This window comes from Diplotaxodon limnothrissa, linkage group LG8 (genome assembly GCF_057381915.1).
Source record: "Diplotaxodon limnothrissa isolate DT_005_m linkage group LG8, D_limnothrissa_male_GT1.1, whole genome shotgun sequence".
NCBI lineage: Eukaryota > Metazoa > Chordata > Actinopteri > Cichliformes > Cichlidae > Diplotaxodon > Diplotaxodon limnothrissa.
This window is the reverse complement of record NC_140603.1, coordinates 7,297,826-7,315,011: the sequence shown is the minus strand read 5'-3', so window position 1 is coordinate 7,315,011 and position 17,186 is coordinate 7,297,826. Positions and strand designations below refer to the sequence as shown.

Genomic DNA, 17,186 nt, shown 5'->3' with positions numbered 1-17,186 from the left:
ATTTCATTGAAAAAAGTCATCAGATGCACTGTAAAACTTGATATACTGTCACCTTAACCGGTGTGTAGAATGCAAAATTTAGCTAGTTAGCTATAAGCTAAACTTGCTTTTTTAATCTAGCTAATTTAAAAACGATGTAGCCAGTTGAAAATAGAGAATATATAATATAGTGAAAGCAATTACTGAAACAGTTTAAGAAAGGGTACCTTAAAGTAAAGACTGAGATATGGTTTTGTATAGAATGTGATGTCTTTGTGATTGATAGTGTTAGAAATAAGGTTTCTTTTTAACATTAGTTGCAATTGTACGCTCATAATAGAGTTGATACACTCTTCATTAGAATTATACAAGCTTTACTAATCTCAAGCTGTGAAGGGTTAACAAAGAGGCATGGAAGGAGTTGAGTGTTGAAAGTAAATTGCTTCACCTTTACACAACACAGTTTCAGATAGGACAGGCTGCTTGGCTTTGGGTGTCTGACAACAGGTGGTTCTAGTGGACAAGACATGGAGACTTTATTGTGACAGGACAAGATCCCTGAGTGGAGGACAATGACCGCTGCCATCCAGAAGGACTTCGAGAAGAACAAATCAGGGTATGTTGAGTCTAAACCGTGGCATCTCTCCATCAATAGCCAATCACAAATATTTCTTGTTTCCATGTGTCTAAGTATATACTTTGAATTAGGAATTGTGCTTCACTTCTCCGTGTGCAGACTGCCCGAATAGAGGTCCACAGCTATGCAAGCCAAATCTTTAACTGCCTGATAATAAAATACTGCAAATAGTGTCTCCTGAACTTCTCTCAATTAAAAAAAAAAACACCAACTCATTAGCCAGTCTAGCATTGCGTGCTATATAGACGTGTCTGGACAGGCACCACTCTGTATTTCTTAGGCAAATGCCATTTGAGCTGTAAATGCTAGTCTGTGAACACAGATCCCACTAAATGATCTCAGGACCTTGCCCCTTACTCAAGGAGTCTGATCAGAAATATGTAGATCAGACAGTGTCCAGCTCTCGCTATTTAATTTTCTGGTACCTCCTCAACATTCTTCAGATTGCATTAAATGTGCCCTCCTGGAGAAACTAGATTACCTGTGCAACCAAAATAGCCTGCAGATACTGTCTTATGCTACAAGTAGTGACAAGGACACTAGCAAGAAGCAAAACAAGAGAATAATATCACAGGTTTAGTCGGCTGTACCGTTTTTTGGAGCAGCGTATATGAACTCATAGTGGAGTAGTATAATGGAGTAAGTCAACATTCTAAATAAACACAGGTAAAACTAACCACACTCCACAGACAGGCTGCACTGTCTCATGTTACACGCAGTTTCATTATTTAATTCATCATCTGTCAAGTTATGGAAAATTTGCTCCCAGGACATAAATTTTATTTCATAACGCGAACAGTGAATGTAACCTTTAAAGCTTGATTTACAACAAATCTCATGTCCTGAGATGTAAAACACTGTGTGTGTGTGTGTGTGTGTTGATGTTTGTATATGCAAAGGTAACAGGGAGCCAGACCAGTATTTTGTATTCAAACAAAATGTAGGGCACTAGATGAAGAAAAAGTCATAAGTCACAGTCATTGACATTACCACCTTCTACAGGAAGTGATGACTTCCGGCTGCTGTGTGACAGTTCATCGAAACACACCAAAGCACTCAGCTTCCCTATATCGCGCACACTAGACTCAGCAGCTCACGAGGCAGGAGTCTGATGATCTTAGATTCGCATCAATATGTCAAGTCAAAGTGAGCCCACGAACAAAGGAGACAATCTACTGCAAACACCTGAACAGGTAAGGACTACAGTGCATTTCAATATGTTGGCATGATTGTAGGCTACACAATATTTATTTAAATTTGATTCTCCTTAAGTTATTAACTACTTATGTTACACGGTGATCGGGCCACAAGCAAACTGATGATCCCTTCAAATATTTCTGCTCTGGGTTTGAAAGATTTTCCTGGTTTGGTTTTCAGTGGCTTGTTATACTAGCAAAGCTTTTTTGCATTTTAGGGTAATTATATAAAAATTAAAAGAAAAAAAAAAACATAAAATGGCAGCTACAACAGTGTTGTTGCATCCGAAGTTGAGTCACTGTCTCCAAATGGCTATTTTGAGATGCTGTGACTATGATTCATTATTATTTTAGGGGGGGAAAACATCAGATCATGAAGAATTAAACATATTTTTCACAAAAGTGTTTTGCAATCATTTACTTTTGAAGGGTTTGCTACATTGGTACATAATGAAAATGCTGTACTCGTGTGCATGTGCGTTTGTTGAGGTTGGGTACGTGTGTATCTGCATAATTATTTTCAGACTATGTTTATAACGATTCCCTTTCAAGTGAATTTCCTGGATTGTTGGTTTGCTTTTGCTTCCAAGTCAGTTTCATTATCAGTGACAGAGGAAGTCTCTTGCATAGGCAGGCCTTATCAGAAACTTTAAAGAAGCACTCGCATTTCTTCAGACCAGCATTGATGTACTTTTTGCACAGGAAGAACTTGTAGCGAAGGCTGTAGTGACTTGAGATCACATTTAAATTCCTGTTAGTTTCAGTTTGATTCAACTGAAGTAGTTGCTTTTTTTTACATCCATTTAAATGTGCAACATAAGCACCTTTCCCTTGTTTTTTCCAGGAGCATGGCTTACCAAGACTCAAACAGGTAAAAAAACACAAACAATTGGCTTGGCTGTGATGAACTAAACCAGTGTGTGTTTTTGTGTGTGTTCGGGGGGGGGGAATTTAACTAAACCAAACTAGCCAAACTGAAAGACCAGAGCCTAAAGACTCTGTATCACTGTTCTCAGCATGTTGACACTGTCATATTTATAGATAGTTAGATGTGTAATGGTTAGCAGGTTTATTGCTAATTACCACTCAAGGCTAAATAATGGAATGGATTTATATAGTTCCTTTCTAGTCTGACCACTGAAAGTGCTTAGACTACATTAAGTATACACTGCAACTACACAATTTACCTTTCTGTTATACATGATCACCATTTTTAGAAGTCATGTGATGCAAGATCTATTGATCAGTAAAAAGAACAATAACTTGTTGAGTTACTATTGAGATGTCTCTCTCGCTTTCTCAAAGCTTAGCTGCTGCTTTTGTTCCAAGAGGAAAAATAATCCCATCGCAAGTCATTATGCTACACTTGGTACAAAATGTACCCAAGTTTTTTACTAGTGGAGATTTCATCCTCTTGTGACAAAAACTGTTGTACTAAATTTTAAGTTAATCCCTCCGATAGCGGTCAAGAAATTTTATTGCAGATCAGCTTGGTTGCACTGGCTGAGAAAAAGTCAGATATCCCCCCCAGAATCATTACGATAAATCCTTTAAGAATAGCCATTTCGTTCTGCTTATCCAATGCGGGAAGGGTTGGAGCATATCCCAACTCCAAGAAGGAAAAGTCAAGGAACACATGGGACAGGTTGCCAGTTTATTGCAAACTTACAAACCAGAATTGCCAAAGAGAAATTAACCCACATATGTTTGGACTGGTGGAGGAAGCTCGAGTAGAGGCAACGTGAAGAATATGCACTTTTCACTTAACATCTGCAGACCTTGTGCAAGTCTGTCCTGTAGATATTGGGAGAAATTGCTAAATTACATTATGGTGATACTAGAGAATAAATCTGTAAAATTCATCTTTTGAGGACCATGAACATCTGTGCACAATTTCATTTCAATCCTTCCAGTCTTTGTCAGGACAGCACCTTCAAAAGTCCTCAAAGTCATTAGCAAATGTCCTCTGTGGACAATGTCAAAATGTACAAAATCTCAGGAATTTTTATAGGGAATTTGCTCAAAGAGCTGCCAATGTGACAAGTAGATATTGGACTATTTTACTGAATATGTTAAAGCCAGGAGGTCTCGTTATTAGAAGACTTTGAATGTGTGGACAATCCTTCCCATAGTTATTGTACTGGCTTTGGTACAGGAAAGTCCCCTCATGAACAGGGGAACAGTTACTAGGACATATCCTCTTCGAACAATGAATGTCACAAATGGTAAATGGCCTGCATTTGTATAGCGCTTTTCTAGTCCCTAAGGACCCCAAAGCGCTTCACACTACATTCAGTCATTCACCCATTCACCCTGGCGATGGCAAGCTACATTGTAGCCACAGCTGCCCTGGGGCGCACTGACAGAGGCGAGGCTGCCGGACACTGGACATCTTGTATAAGTCTGTGAATAGATGTTGGATTATTTTACTAAATAGGTTAACGCTTTGACACTGTGGTGGCACAATCGGTGTTACCCTCTGTACACAATGAATGTCTGTATAAAATTTAATCTAAATCTTTCCAACAGTTGTTGAGAACTGTGTTTCAGAATTCAACCTGGAGGTATTGCTAAAGAAAAAATCAAGTTGCAGACAAACCAGAACACGTCCTATAAGAAAAGTGAATGTCAAAATATGCAGAATCTTTGTGGTAATTAGTTATGTAGATACAAATGTATCTACATAGGATACTAAGAACTAAGGTATCTACATGAGGCAAAAAACAAAATAGAAATTTGGAAGCTTTGATATGTTGATTCTAAAGTAATATAGAGAAAGTTGCATTGTATGAGGATAATGAATGGATTTTATATGTGTGCATAATTTCATGTCAAGTCCTTCAAGTTGAATCTATATTTTTCACTGTACAGAAATGATGACGTTTTAGATCGTAGATACGATACCTTCACTAACTTGAAACTCACTGTGATCCATTGTAATCCATTGTATAGTTTTAAAATGTTCCTTTCATGTCTGCTTTTTGACGTTTTCTGTGTTTCCCTTTCCAGTTTTCACCTGTGCATACACGTAAACTAGGGTTGACAAGGAAATTGAGAGGGAGGGTAAGTCACCCTGCATGTGTTTTAAATGCTTAAATTTCAGGTTAAAATTATGCATGATTCCCATATTTATCAAACAGAATCATGGAAACATAGTTTTCCCGTGTCTCCTTTAGGATTTTAAAGAAGATGAAAATCCAGAAGAGAAAGCAAGGAGACACAAGGAGATGGAGGTATAATCACTTCCAGTGTATGACTATGTTCAGCACATAAAATGGCATTTTCAAACAACGTTCTCAATCTGATTATGTCTGTTAAAAGCTCAAGCCTCTGTATAAGGAGCTACTGTACACCATCGCACACAAAATGGGGAAACCGTCTTCAAATGAGATTTTCACAGATGACCAGCTTCGACGGTACATCCGAGAGGTAAAAACGTACACGCGTGTATAACGGCACTCATAACTTTCCAACTGCGTTGGTGTGCAACTAGATGATTGTTCAATCCATCCTATCTACCAGGCTTTCACTATGACAGAATCAGAGCACGACAGTCTGCTGGAGAAAGTACAGAGCACAGAGGTGAGAAAAGGAAGTCTGCATACTTGTTCCAATAAATGCGATGCTGAAGACCACCAACATCTATTAATAGTAGTCATAAGAATTCTATTTTCCACTGTCTTTACTGTGGCAGAAATGATGTCATCAGTATGTTTAATGCTGCAAACAATATTACATTAAACAGTTAATGCTGTTTAATGTTGTTTTATTATCTAACCCTCTTATCCATCCAGCCCCCAGTATATTGTCTGATGGCCACTGTCAAGGAAGCCAAGGGAATTCTGGGAAAAGACATCAGTGGTGAGTTCTTGCCTTTCCCGTACAGAGAGGGGGTTATCACTTTTCAGTGATGTGATGATTGAGACTCCTTTTAATGTGTTTCTTTTTTAGCCAGAGATTCTATATCGATGTTGATTTCAGCTAGGCTAGACTTGACCAGACTGCACATCATCTTACTATTTTTTGTTTGGGGGTTTTCTTTCTTTCTTTTCTTTCTTTATTTTTTTAAAACAAAGAAATAGAAATTATACTATGAAAGTTATTAATCAATCAAATTTACTGTGTGTGATCACCTAAAAAAGTCAAACACCGAAAGTGCCTAAAAAACACGATCATATACATTTAATGCAAAAGCAGACATAGCTTCCAAATGGTAATGGATGGATTGACATTAAAAAGTGCAACTTTGGGTATTTCAGATTTTCCCTTTTGAGCTGGAATGTTTTAGAAAAGCTGAACATTGTGCCTCTTTGCTGCCATCTTTCCAGTACTGTGGATTATAACTAAAAGCCCCAAAACTCATGATATAAAATGATGATTGATGTCTAAAAATGTGATTAAATACTAGCAACTTAATGCTGAAGAATTGTCGTGTTTCCATTGTCATTGTTACCTTTTTAGCATGTTAAATTAGCATTTAGCTTGTAAGCTACAATTGAAGTTTCTTACATGATGGTGGGGGGGATTGTTGTCTGCCATGTTCTTGATACAACCATGCTAGAGAAAAATGTGTATGACCTGATTGGTTAGCGGTAGTTCCTGGAGAATTCTGGTTAATTTCGTAAATAGACTGCTATTTATATAGTATCTTTTTCCTCAGTTAAGTCTCATCCAATGGGGTTCTGCATCTTACCCAAGGAAAACTTTGGGATGTGGACTGGAAGAATCAGGGATCGATTTGATTTGATTTATTTTGTAGACAACCCTAAACTGCCAGATGGTTATGCAGCAGTCTCCAGCCCTGTGTGACTGGGGTCTGATTCATTGTCGCCATGATTGTCACAAATCCGAAATGCCAGACTAGTTAATGTCGTATGGTTAGTGTTCCTCTGTTTGCAAATCCTGATAAGGTTAATAGTCTATAGTTTATAATGTGCATATTTTCTCAAAATGATTATCCTCAGAAAAAAAGAAGTGAAGATCTTGTGCCTTCCTTCTAAGAATCTTTAGTCATTCTCCTCTACCAAACGTGATTCATATTTGAATTTACTGAGTTTACATTTTTATGATTGGTTAATCTCTTTTTGGAGGTGACTTGAGTTAATCAAAAACTGTTTGTTTTGAACAGGTTTCAGTGATCCATACTGTTTGCTCACTATAATGGAGGATGAGGAGGAGAGTCGGACTCGCCAGTCCAGAGCCAAACCCCTTAAATCTGTCGTAAAGGATGCAGTATCACATGATAAAATCTACCAAACAGACATTAAAAAGCAAACTCTTAACCCCATCTGGAACCAAACGTTCATACTGTGAGTCACAATTCTTGATCATTTCTGCTGAAGTAGATTGAAACGCCCACATTACCTTCTACTGTTTCTCTTCCTTTCAGAGAATTTGGACATTTTGCAGGTGCCAGCTTCCACCTTGAGATGTGGTGAGAAAAACAGAAACCTTCACTTTGTTTGTTTTAAAGTTAATTAATTATGCTTTTCCTTATCTTCTGTCAAATATATGGAGTTACAATAATTAAATTAAATGTGGTCAAAGTCTCAAATGATGGGTGAACAAGAGATTGTGCTACAAGTGAGCCCAAAGCTCGGGCTTGAGACTACTGTCCTCTCATGCATACAGAGCTCTAGCTGTGAGAACAGATGCCCCACCCACCTGCTGTTCCTAACATTTGTTTGTGAGAGGCAGCCAATCAGAACAAAGTGTGCTTGAAGGGGGCAAGAATGAGCTAAAACTGTTTATTTCACAAAGACGGCTAGCTGAAAGGATTAATAAGGATTAGCTTGAACTGCCCATCATGCAAAGCTGCTCTAGTAGGGTGCAAAAACAATAATATGGCATTTGAGATGAGCATATTAGATTCCCTATAAAATGGTCTTTTCACTGCATTCCTTTGTGCTGTGCCTTTTCTGCTACAGGGACAAAGATGAAGAGGTGTCACTCACACAGAAACTAGAGGAGTTCACAACCAACCTAAATAATTTAAGAAGGTATTCTACTTTCTCTGTGACTTACACATAAAAAGTTGATTATGCAAAACAGCTAAGTGTTTCTACTCGTACCTGTTTAGGATGATCAAGGAGGCCAAAAAAGAAAAAGGAACAGACGACTTTTTGGGAAAAGTCGTTATAAAACTGAAGGTATTAAATGATCTTATTTTTGTATCGTCTGTTTTTGCTCAGCGCTCTCTTTCCAGTCTAGTAACCATTTTCTATCCTCACACTACAGGAGCTCCACTGTACTGAAGACAACTGGTACACTCTGGAGCCCAGAACAGAGACTTACCCTAATCGTGGCCAGTGCCACCTTAACCTCAAGTTCATCCACAAAGGGGTAAAAAGATGCCCTCTTTGCAGTGTCCGTGTAGTTTTACAGAGCGTAGTTTTACAGAGCGTAGTTTTACAGAGCGTCTCTGTTAGAATAAATGAAGAAATGTGCACTCATGAAACCTCTTTGATGTCTAAACTTACTCAAGAAAGAGGAAGTGGATTCAATAACAGTGAAGTTAATGACACAATACTCTAATAGGAGAGACTTGCGCTTCTTGCACAACAGAGAACATAGCATTTATATGTCTAACAGAAAATACTTTCTATGTGTTGTGTGACTGACAGAGAGATGGGACCCTGAGCGCCGGCCGAAGCGCTTACGTCAACTACTGTGGCATTCTGCAGCAGTTTGTCCAGGCTTACATCTCAAAGCAACAGGTTAGGCAAACATCCTCTCAGCTCTTCTCAAAATCCTTCATCAGTCTCTCATTTCTCTCTCTTCGTGCTGTCTTTTTCTTCTTTAAAGGGACAGTTCACCAGAAAATAAACGTAAAGATGTGTACTTTTGCTTAATTACGTAGTTAACCCTAACCACTTCCCCTCTAATGCTCAAAGCACGAAAAGTTAATTTGAAAAACTCAATAAGTTTCTTTTTCTGTCCATGAAGCATAATAGATAATAGAAACAAAGTTCACTCGAAAAGTTCACAAACCTTCTTATGACCGTTTCATGTAGGAACTTTTTCCTTTACACCCAACTGCATCGAGTGTGGAGCTAGCTAACATTACCCATCAGCCAAGGGGGGCACCATCAGTGCTCGCATCTTGTCACAAGAGCAAGCCTCAAATTCTTTTGTAAAGTATTACGGTTGGTGGTTGTTGGGAAGAAAATAGTGCTTGCATGAAACTTCTCACTATTTGTTTCTGGATTTCTGGAAAGACAGTGATGGTGACCTTTTTATTTATTTTGTTTTATTGGATTGGATTTAGCCATTCTGTTCAGAAGAAGACAACTAATTTTACAGCTGGGATCTCCAAAAGTCAGCAACTCACAACAAAGAATATTTAGAGGAATAAAGCTTACTGTAGTACCGGAAATGTCTGTCTGTCTGTCTGCAAACTACACATTCAAGAGTTGCTCAACCAAACTTGGCACCCTTCATCTAAGTCCACTTAGAGATATCAGATATGTTGATGCCATCATGATGTTATTATCCTTTCTGATGATGTCAATGAGCCTTTATCCACCAGCAACACCTTATAAAAGCGTTTTATCATTTTAAGAACATGACAAAAACGTCTGCTTTACATCTGAAAAAAGCTGAATTACACATGTCATATCATGATGCTATCCCATTACTCGGAAACCACTTATCAGCAGGCTAAAATGACCTGTTTTGAGTATTTATGCACCTATCACGCCTTAATAAAAGCGTCATATCATTTTAATTTGACAGGATCTCATTTATATCTACAAAAGTTGAATTATGCAGGATATGTCAGGATGCCATCACATTGCCTTTACAACCACCTTTTTAGCCCTTATGCACCTGCAACACCTTATAAAAGAATCATGACATTCATCTTTATATTTAAACAATTGCACGGATGGACAATCGAAACAATACTGCAGCACAGGCCTGTAGTAGTACTAAAAAATGTCTGGATTTGATTTTAGGGTGAACTCTCCCTTTAACCTTCTGATCTTGTTTTGTGTCTCTCAGAGTTCTGCCCCGTGGAAAGGGGAGTTGTGCGGCGAGGCCCAGACTCTGCTCGAACTGTACGCTACGCAGAACGACCTCTCACCTTTTCTTCAGGACCTGGCGTAAGCACCATATTTAACATGTTGTAAATTTCATATGAGAAGAAGATAAAACAAGCCCTGCGTTAGCTGAAGAGAATCATAAACTCTAGATCTATCAATCTATTGCTATATTTTTATCATTTATCAGCTTCCAGTGATATTGCATCAGAGGTATGATGGACATATTGTAAGTCAGTGTGATCCAAGTCAAAGAATCCCCACAAAATGTAACTGAAACCTAATTACATTCGTCATTTTGGGATTTTACCAATACACATCAGTTAAAGACAAAATTAGAAGACTGTGTGTCAAAAACACACAGTACATTAGTGTACATTAGTGCGGCTGTTAACCTTAGTTACTGTTACTGCTGTGCCAGCTTTCAGTTGTGCTTCTGAATAAATGTGGATGTGTGTGCCCCTGACAGGAAATGGGTGGCGTACAGTAAGTTGTACCAGAGCTTAGAAGTGGACTCGTCTGTGCTGTTACAGCAGCTCACGAGTATAGAATACCACTGGCACCAGCAGGAGCTGCCCTACCAACAGGTATAAGTGCTCAACTCACTGTCACACAGCTGCATAATTCAGAAGCAAATGTGCTTTACTGTGAGAATTTCTGAAAAGAGGTGAAGAGCTTTAACAGCGCAGGGACCTGCATACTTTCACTGCTAATGCAACCTAACTATGTCACCTACTTTTACTCGTCATCTCGCTTTAATGATGATTTTTCTGTCCTGTGATAGTCATTAATAAAAAAGTTAAAAGAAGCCAGGAGCTGACTTTCAATGCCAGAAGTGTTGAGGAAGGTGTTGCACTCTGTTATCAGAAACAGGAACTTGGGGACTCTCTTCACGGCTTCCTACAGTACGGCCTGTGTCTGGTGGCCAAATACAGAGACATCTTCCCTCCAACACCCAGCGCTACTCCGAAACTACACAGACTGCTCAGGTACACGTGGTTATAAGTGTTTACAGACTCGGCGGCAGAGCTGTTGTAGCTGAGGATTTTGATTATGAAGTACTTGTGCTTTTTTTAGGATATTAGTCCAGATCTGTAAGACACAGGCTTTTCAGAAATTAAATCCAGCTCAGTTTGACCTGCATGATGAGGTCACCGATGCTATGCAGGTCAGTCATCATACTTGGGAGATTATTGCCATCTTAATGTTTAGTACATCATATAACTGTAAGTACTCATCACATTACTTTTATATCAGAAAGGTACAGAGGACTGGTTCGTGATCAAAAAGGGTTTGCATCAGCCGATGACTAAGGTAAAGTCAAGCACATCATGAAAATCTTACCTGGCATCTCCATTTTATTGCACTACACTTACTATTTTTGCACTATGCTGTCACACAGGACCTCTCAGAGATTGGGAGCGCCCTCTCTAGGTTGATTGGGGAGGTGCAGGAAGACATAAAACACAACAAAGACGTTTGGAACAGAGTATTTGTGAGGTAAGAAGGCAATTAAATGTTATTTTTTACTTGGCTTACAGTAGCTTGAAATGAATGAAAACCTTCCCTGTTCTCATGATGTTTTTATCACAACAGTGCTGTGCAAGTTGATGTGTTCACTGTCACCTATAAGAGGTTTGACTCCCTGGTAAGTAGAAATGGAACAGTCCCTTCAAGCCCCGTCAACCTTCTTCTTAATGAATCTGGTCATTTCTCGCCACATTGTTCTCTCCTTTCCTCCACAGATTGCAAAAGAAATGAGGGAAACCTTGTCGTTAATGGAGGATCAGATGGAGCAGAAACTAGCCAACAGCCTGTTCCCAGTTTATCTGAGCTTGCAGGCCATCTACAAAGACAAAGCTTTCTTACAGAAAAGGTCAGAAATCATCACACTCAGTGATCTATCTTATATGGCAGCCCTTCACTTGTCCCATCGCTCCAAATGTACCACCCTGTTTCTAAAACAGCTGCTGGAAAACCTCACAATTAGTCATATAAACTGTTTCCTTATCAAAAACCCTAAAGATTTTGTCAATTACATTGTGTTGGATACAAATTATTCCAATCACTGCCTTTTAATTGTATTAACATTACACGTGTGGGCCCAAATTTGCACAGAAACCGGGTTGTATTCATGTTTTTTAAAGTGGTGCTGACACTTCAGTTAAGCGTTCGATCCATTTTTTAATCTATTTATTTTTTGTTTGTTCAGCTGAAGTTTAAATTCCTTCTGTCAGTACTTTGGAGTTTAATGCAAGTAATGTAATAGGAGCTCAAGAGCTTGTTTGCCTTTTCAGGGGAGTGCTAGAGCTGTCAAACTTTCATGAGGGTTTCCGAGAGGCTCTGCCTTACTGGCTGAACCAGGCATTCAGCACCACTCAGGACAGGGTGGAGAGGGCTGTCCAGGTGGACCAGGTAAATGACAGAAGACTCTTATTGTAATGTAAATTTCTTCCACAAAGAAAAATGTCAATATATATTTTTAAACCCTTTCTTCTTCTCAGCTCCAACCACTGCAAACTGGTGTTGTACCAATAAAACACAGCTCCTCAGCAGTGGACCTGGTGGCGTGCATCCAGCCCATCTGCCAGCTGTGGGAACAGCTGTCCTGGCCTGACCCCGAGGAGGCTTTCATGCTCATGGTCAAAATCACCGAGGTGCATATATCAGATTATAAACTGGTTACATTACGTGATTGTTGGAAAGATTGTTGGTTGTATATCCCGGCTTTCTGTGTGTTTTCAGGATGTTTGTAAGATTGTGGTGAACTATTGTAAAATCCTAAAGGAGAGAGTCAGGGTGCTGTCTAAGAACTCTGACCACGGCTCTGCTATTAACATGGTAAGAAGAAGAAAACAACAAAAATAATCTATAGGAACAAATTAATGCTACAACCAGATTGTCCTCCTCCTCTCTGTGCAGTTGTGCGTGGTTGTGAATGACCTGGAGCACTTGCGGACTGTGTTGACCCGACTTCCCACGCAGCTGAACTGGGCAGGGCTTCGAGACAGGACTCACGATGTGATAGGAGAAAGCCAGTTCAAAAACACGCTGCCCTCACAGCTCCAGCAGGCCCAGAGCATCTTGGGCCGAGAGATCCGATCAGCTTTAGACACTCTTGGGAAGAAGGTATCGAAGACTAGAATGGAAAACTGGACAGTTTTTTAAAAAACGCTATATTTCACACATTTAAAATGAAATATCTCTTCAGTTAAACACAGACATTGAAACACACGTCAGAAACATGTCGACCAGACGGAGGATTCCTTCCAAATCCACAGAGGATGTGAGTCATGCCTGCTCTCTTCCAGTCTTTTGTCCAGTTTTCTCACCTCATCCCCAGTTGGTCACAGCAGACGGCTGCTCCTCCTCTGCCTAAGGTTTCTTCCTGTTAAAAGGGAGTTTTTCCTTCCCACAGTCACCAAGTGCTTGCTGATAGTGGGTCTGATTGTTTGGCTTTTCTCTTTAACTCACAACATAAATCACCTTGAGGGGACTGAATTGAATCAAGTCTATGTGAACTGAATTTCTGTGTTTGCCTAACATTTAGCCTCTTTTCTGTTCTTAGGCTGCAGCCCCTCTTATGCGCTACATAGAGCAGGAGCTGCAGTACATGAATGAAAACTTAGTTCAAGAGAACTTCAACAGGTACTGAGCCTAATGTCTGATAGCTCTGCTTGTGTTGTGTATTTTCCAGTAGTTTGTTTTCAGTGTCTCAAGAAAGTTTTCTAAAGAGTGTCAACTTATTTTATCTTCTATATCCAGTCTCCTGACTCCTCTGTGGAATAACTCAGTGAAAATCATCCACCAGGTGGCTAATCAGCATCAACTGCAAGAGGGGCTAATGGTGTTCTCCCAGAGGTTGCTATATACACTGCAGGTTGGTCCACAGCCACAGAAAACTGTCTGGCTGTCTTGTTATTTCTTTAAGCACTCTTCAGGAAAAGTTCTCCAATCTTCTTAAAGGACATTCCAAGCTCCTCTTTGAATGTTGGCTCCGTTCTTCTGTGATGTTGAGACTGTTATATCTCTCATGACCTCCTCTGTATATACTGATGAGAATTTATACCAAAAATATCGAATATCGATCCATCACTCAATAAGGCCTGTTGTCACTGATTTTCAGGAAGGTTCTTATGTAGTTTGGCATACCTCAGCATTTTTTCCTACCTTGAATATGGCATCTTAACAGCTACCCTTCCACTAAGAACATTTCTCATGAGGTTTTGGTGACGTGTATATTAACCAAGGCCTTCTAAAATGATCTCTCAGCTCCTGTAAGATCTTTGCTGGATTTTGTCCTCTTTCTTAAGGACGTGGCTTTGAGTACTGTTCATCTGCTATTCTTTATCATCCTTTTTGACTTAAATGGGGACCACTATTTACCAAATGAACATCATGTTGTTTCAGTTAGACTTTAAATTAGTAATTGAAACTCATCAGTAAGGTTACTGCAGTGTACCCAGGTTACAGATCAATGAAGCAGACGAGCTGTGACTGCTGGTCATTAGAACGACCATTTTGAGCGGACGTCATCAAAATAAAAAAACCCGTAAAAAGCGTAATAATTTATTTTTGCATTTCTTGAAAATGTCAGTGCCTTGAGCAGTGCTTCCACGCGGAGGGAAACGGACTTCCTCTGAATAAACTTCACTCTGATGAGTACAAGGTGAGTCTCTGCAGAAGAAGAAACTATTCATTTCACCGAAGAGTTTAAAACGATTTGACTTTATTATTTCACTCTTGTGTCTGTCGAGGCCCTCAAAAGCCACCTCACTCACCACTCCCTGAATAGCCAGCAGCTTGTGGAAAAGTACCTTGAAGGGAAAGTGTTTGAGCAGGTGAGTTTTGCAATAAACACTTATCACACAAATTTCTTTTGCAGCTCTTTTAGACTGTCACTGTCTCTGCTGATTTACAGAAAGCATACAGTGGGGAGAAATACGGCGCTGTCACCCTCCTAGCATCCTACAGAACATCAGACCAAAGACTCAGAATTGACGTGCTGAATGCAGTCAACCTCCTACCAATGGATTCTAATGGTGAGAACAGTTACAAACACATCCTGTTGATACAAACAGGCGCTCTAGATCCATGATAAGTATACAGTAACGTGTGCATTGACGGCAGGTCTCAGTGATCCATTCGTGCATCTGTGTCTGGAGCCTTACCACATCTTTCCCGAGGTAGAACCTCGCTGCACTCAGATCAAAAACTGCGATCTCAATCCCCTTTTTGACGAGGCATTTGAATTGTAAGTAGTTCACTCTCATACGTGAGCCTGTGTGGCTGTCTTCTTTCTACGTGTTTCATCTCATGTATCTGCCTCCCCTCCTCTGTCGTAGTCTGGTTTCACTGGAACAGTGTCAGGCCCACAGCGCTTGCCTGGTGATCACAGTCCTGGACCACGACACCTTGAGGTCAGACGACTTTGAAGGCGAGGCCTTTCTGTCCCTCAGATCAATACCGGGAGTCGCTGAAGAATCCAAAGGAGATGAACTCAGCTTACAGCCAAATAACGTTCCTGCTCAAATCCGCCTGCCTCTGATGCATCCTAAGCCTAACAGTACGTCAGTATGTTAAACTTACATCACAACAACAGATGCCTCAAGGCGCTTCATATTGTAAGTACTTGCCTATGCCAGAAGGTTTGGCATAGGCAGTCTCAAAAGCATGAACATGCCGTAGAACAGCCGTCCCAGCCTGTTTTGCACCACAGACCGACCTTTAAGGTGTCGCAGGTAAATACAACAAAATAAAACCAGTACTGGTACCAAAAAAAGAAGATTTGTTTCCTAACACGTGGGAAAAGACCAAGGGAAACCTAACAATAAAAACGATTAAAAAATAAAGCTAAAAAACGATTAAAAACCCTGAAAACCGTAAATTTGACACTCTCGCGGCCCGGTACCAAACGACTCACGGACCTGGGCACCGCTGCCATAGAAGGTCTTTAACCTATCAGCAGGGACAGTATCTGCTCCTTCATGGAAGGAGGAACAGGATGAGCACTGCCAGAGCTACAAAATGATCTCCAGCAGGCCACTGGTGTGAATGTTGATGACAAACAGACTTATTGAGGTTGGCATGAAGTCACCACTGGCTTTTCATAGATGAGAGCAGGTTAACCCTGAGCACATGTGACGTCCGGAGATGTCGTGGAGAATGTCTAACATTGTTAAAGGTGACCAGTTTGGTGGTGAGTCAGTGATGGTTTGGGAAGGCATATCCGTGGGTAGATACATAGACAAAGCAACAGCAACCCGCCTGCCATTAGGTATCAGGATCAAATCCTTGGCTCCATTATTAGACCCTACGCTGGTGCAGTAGGTCCTACGTTCCTCTTTGTGCACGGCTTCACAAGATAAGAGCATGCAGGCAGTTCCTCAAGGATGATGAAATTAATTGCACTGATTGGCCCGCACACTTGCCTGATCTAAGTCCAACACAGCACCCCTGGGACGTTATGCCGCCAGGTTGCGCCTCAAACTGTCGAGGAGCTCATTGATGCTCTGGTCCAGATCTGGGAGGAGATACCTCAGGACACCATCTGTCAGCTCATTAGGAGCATGCCCTAACTTCCGAGTATCATTTTAACTTGCTGCAATGAAATTTATACTAGCCTGCTATATCACTGTTTCACTTTGAAATCAGCCCTCTGTAGGTTTATAAGTTTCATTTCAATCTCACAATGTGGCATCCCTTTCCTCCCTAACCCATTAACCATATCACTATAGACATCACCATCACTTTTTTTCCATTGAGATCTGATGTGTTTTTAAAGTGTTCCTTAAATTGTAAATCATCAGTGGCACTCAAGCCTAACCTATGTTTGTGTGCATTTCTGTAGACAACAACATCCTGCGGTTACTGGAGTCCAGGAAAGGAGACCGGGAGGCGCAGGCTTTTGCAAAGAAGCGAAGACAGAGAGAGAAACAGTCACAGGAGGCCATTCAGTCATAATGAACACACAGAAACAAGCTGTTCCTCCAAAAATATACAATTTGTTTTAATGATCTGTACCAAAAACAATGAAAAAAATCCACTCAGAAGGAAACACTGGTGTTGCATGAGTTGTGTGTGGACCTTATGCTGAGCATGAGTTTACTGAAGACCATCACAGTGATCATGAACACTTTGAGCCTCACACAGCTTTACATACCTGTATGCTTCCTGATGCTTTGTCTAATCAGTGCAAGAGATAAGTATGACATCACTTAACTGTGTGTGTGTGTGTGTGTGTGTGTGTATATTATATTATATTATATAAGACTACATTTGACGCTGAAATGTCAAAGATTACTACAAATGCTAAAATATTGGCAGATAAACCTG

At 40.2% G+C, this 17,186-nt stretch overlaps 1 protein-coding gene across 1 annotated transcript; it reads left to right on the top strand.

The window, feature by feature from the left end:
* The first annotated feature begins 1,721 nt into the window (after window positions 1-1,721).
* Window positions 1,722-16,814, top strand: unc13d (unc-13 homolog D (C. elegans)). The gene is made up of 34 exons (XM_085360390.1): window positions 1,722-1,809; window positions 2,657-2,683; window positions 4,822-4,875; window positions 4,989-5,045; window positions 5,134-5,241; window positions 5,335-5,394; window positions 5,607-5,673; window positions 6,941-7,121; window positions 7,202-7,246; window positions 7,740-7,811; window positions 7,892-7,961; window positions 8,050-8,154; window positions 8,436-8,528; window positions 9,814-9,914; window positions 10,321-10,438; window positions 10,719-10,840; window positions 10,929-11,019; window positions 11,109-11,165; window positions 11,254-11,351; window positions 11,448-11,499; window positions 11,597-11,727; window positions 12,149-12,266; window positions 12,356-12,508; window positions 12,597-12,692; window positions 12,774-12,980; window positions 13,063-13,137; window positions 13,420-13,499; window positions 13,617-13,731; window positions 14,449-14,520; window positions 14,609-14,692; window positions 14,773-14,893; window positions 14,982-15,105; window positions 15,197-15,417; window positions 16,702-16,814. The coding sequence occupies exons 1-34, from the start codon at window positions 1,750-1,752 to the stop codon at window positions 16,812-16,814; spliced, it is 3,348 nt and encodes a 1,115-aa protein (XP_085216516.1). The 5' UTR covers window positions 1,722-1,749.
* The last annotated feature ends 372 nt before the right edge of the window (window positions 16,815-17,186 follow it).

Excerpts from the sequence above, each read along its gene's own strand:
- unc13d (XM_085360390.1), top strand. The coding sequence starts at position 1,750 with ATGTCAAGTCAAAGTGAGCCCACGAACAAAGGAGACAATCTACTGCAA. Across the intron at positions 4,876-4,988 it reads CAAGGAAATTGAGAGGGAGG|GATTTTAAAGAAGATGAAAA; the intron begins GTAAGTCACCCT and ends TGTCTCCTTTAG. Across the intron at positions 7,122-7,201 it reads TGGAACCAAACGTTCATACT|AGAATTTGGACATTTTGCAG; the intron begins GTGAGTCACAAT and ends TCTTCCTTTCAG.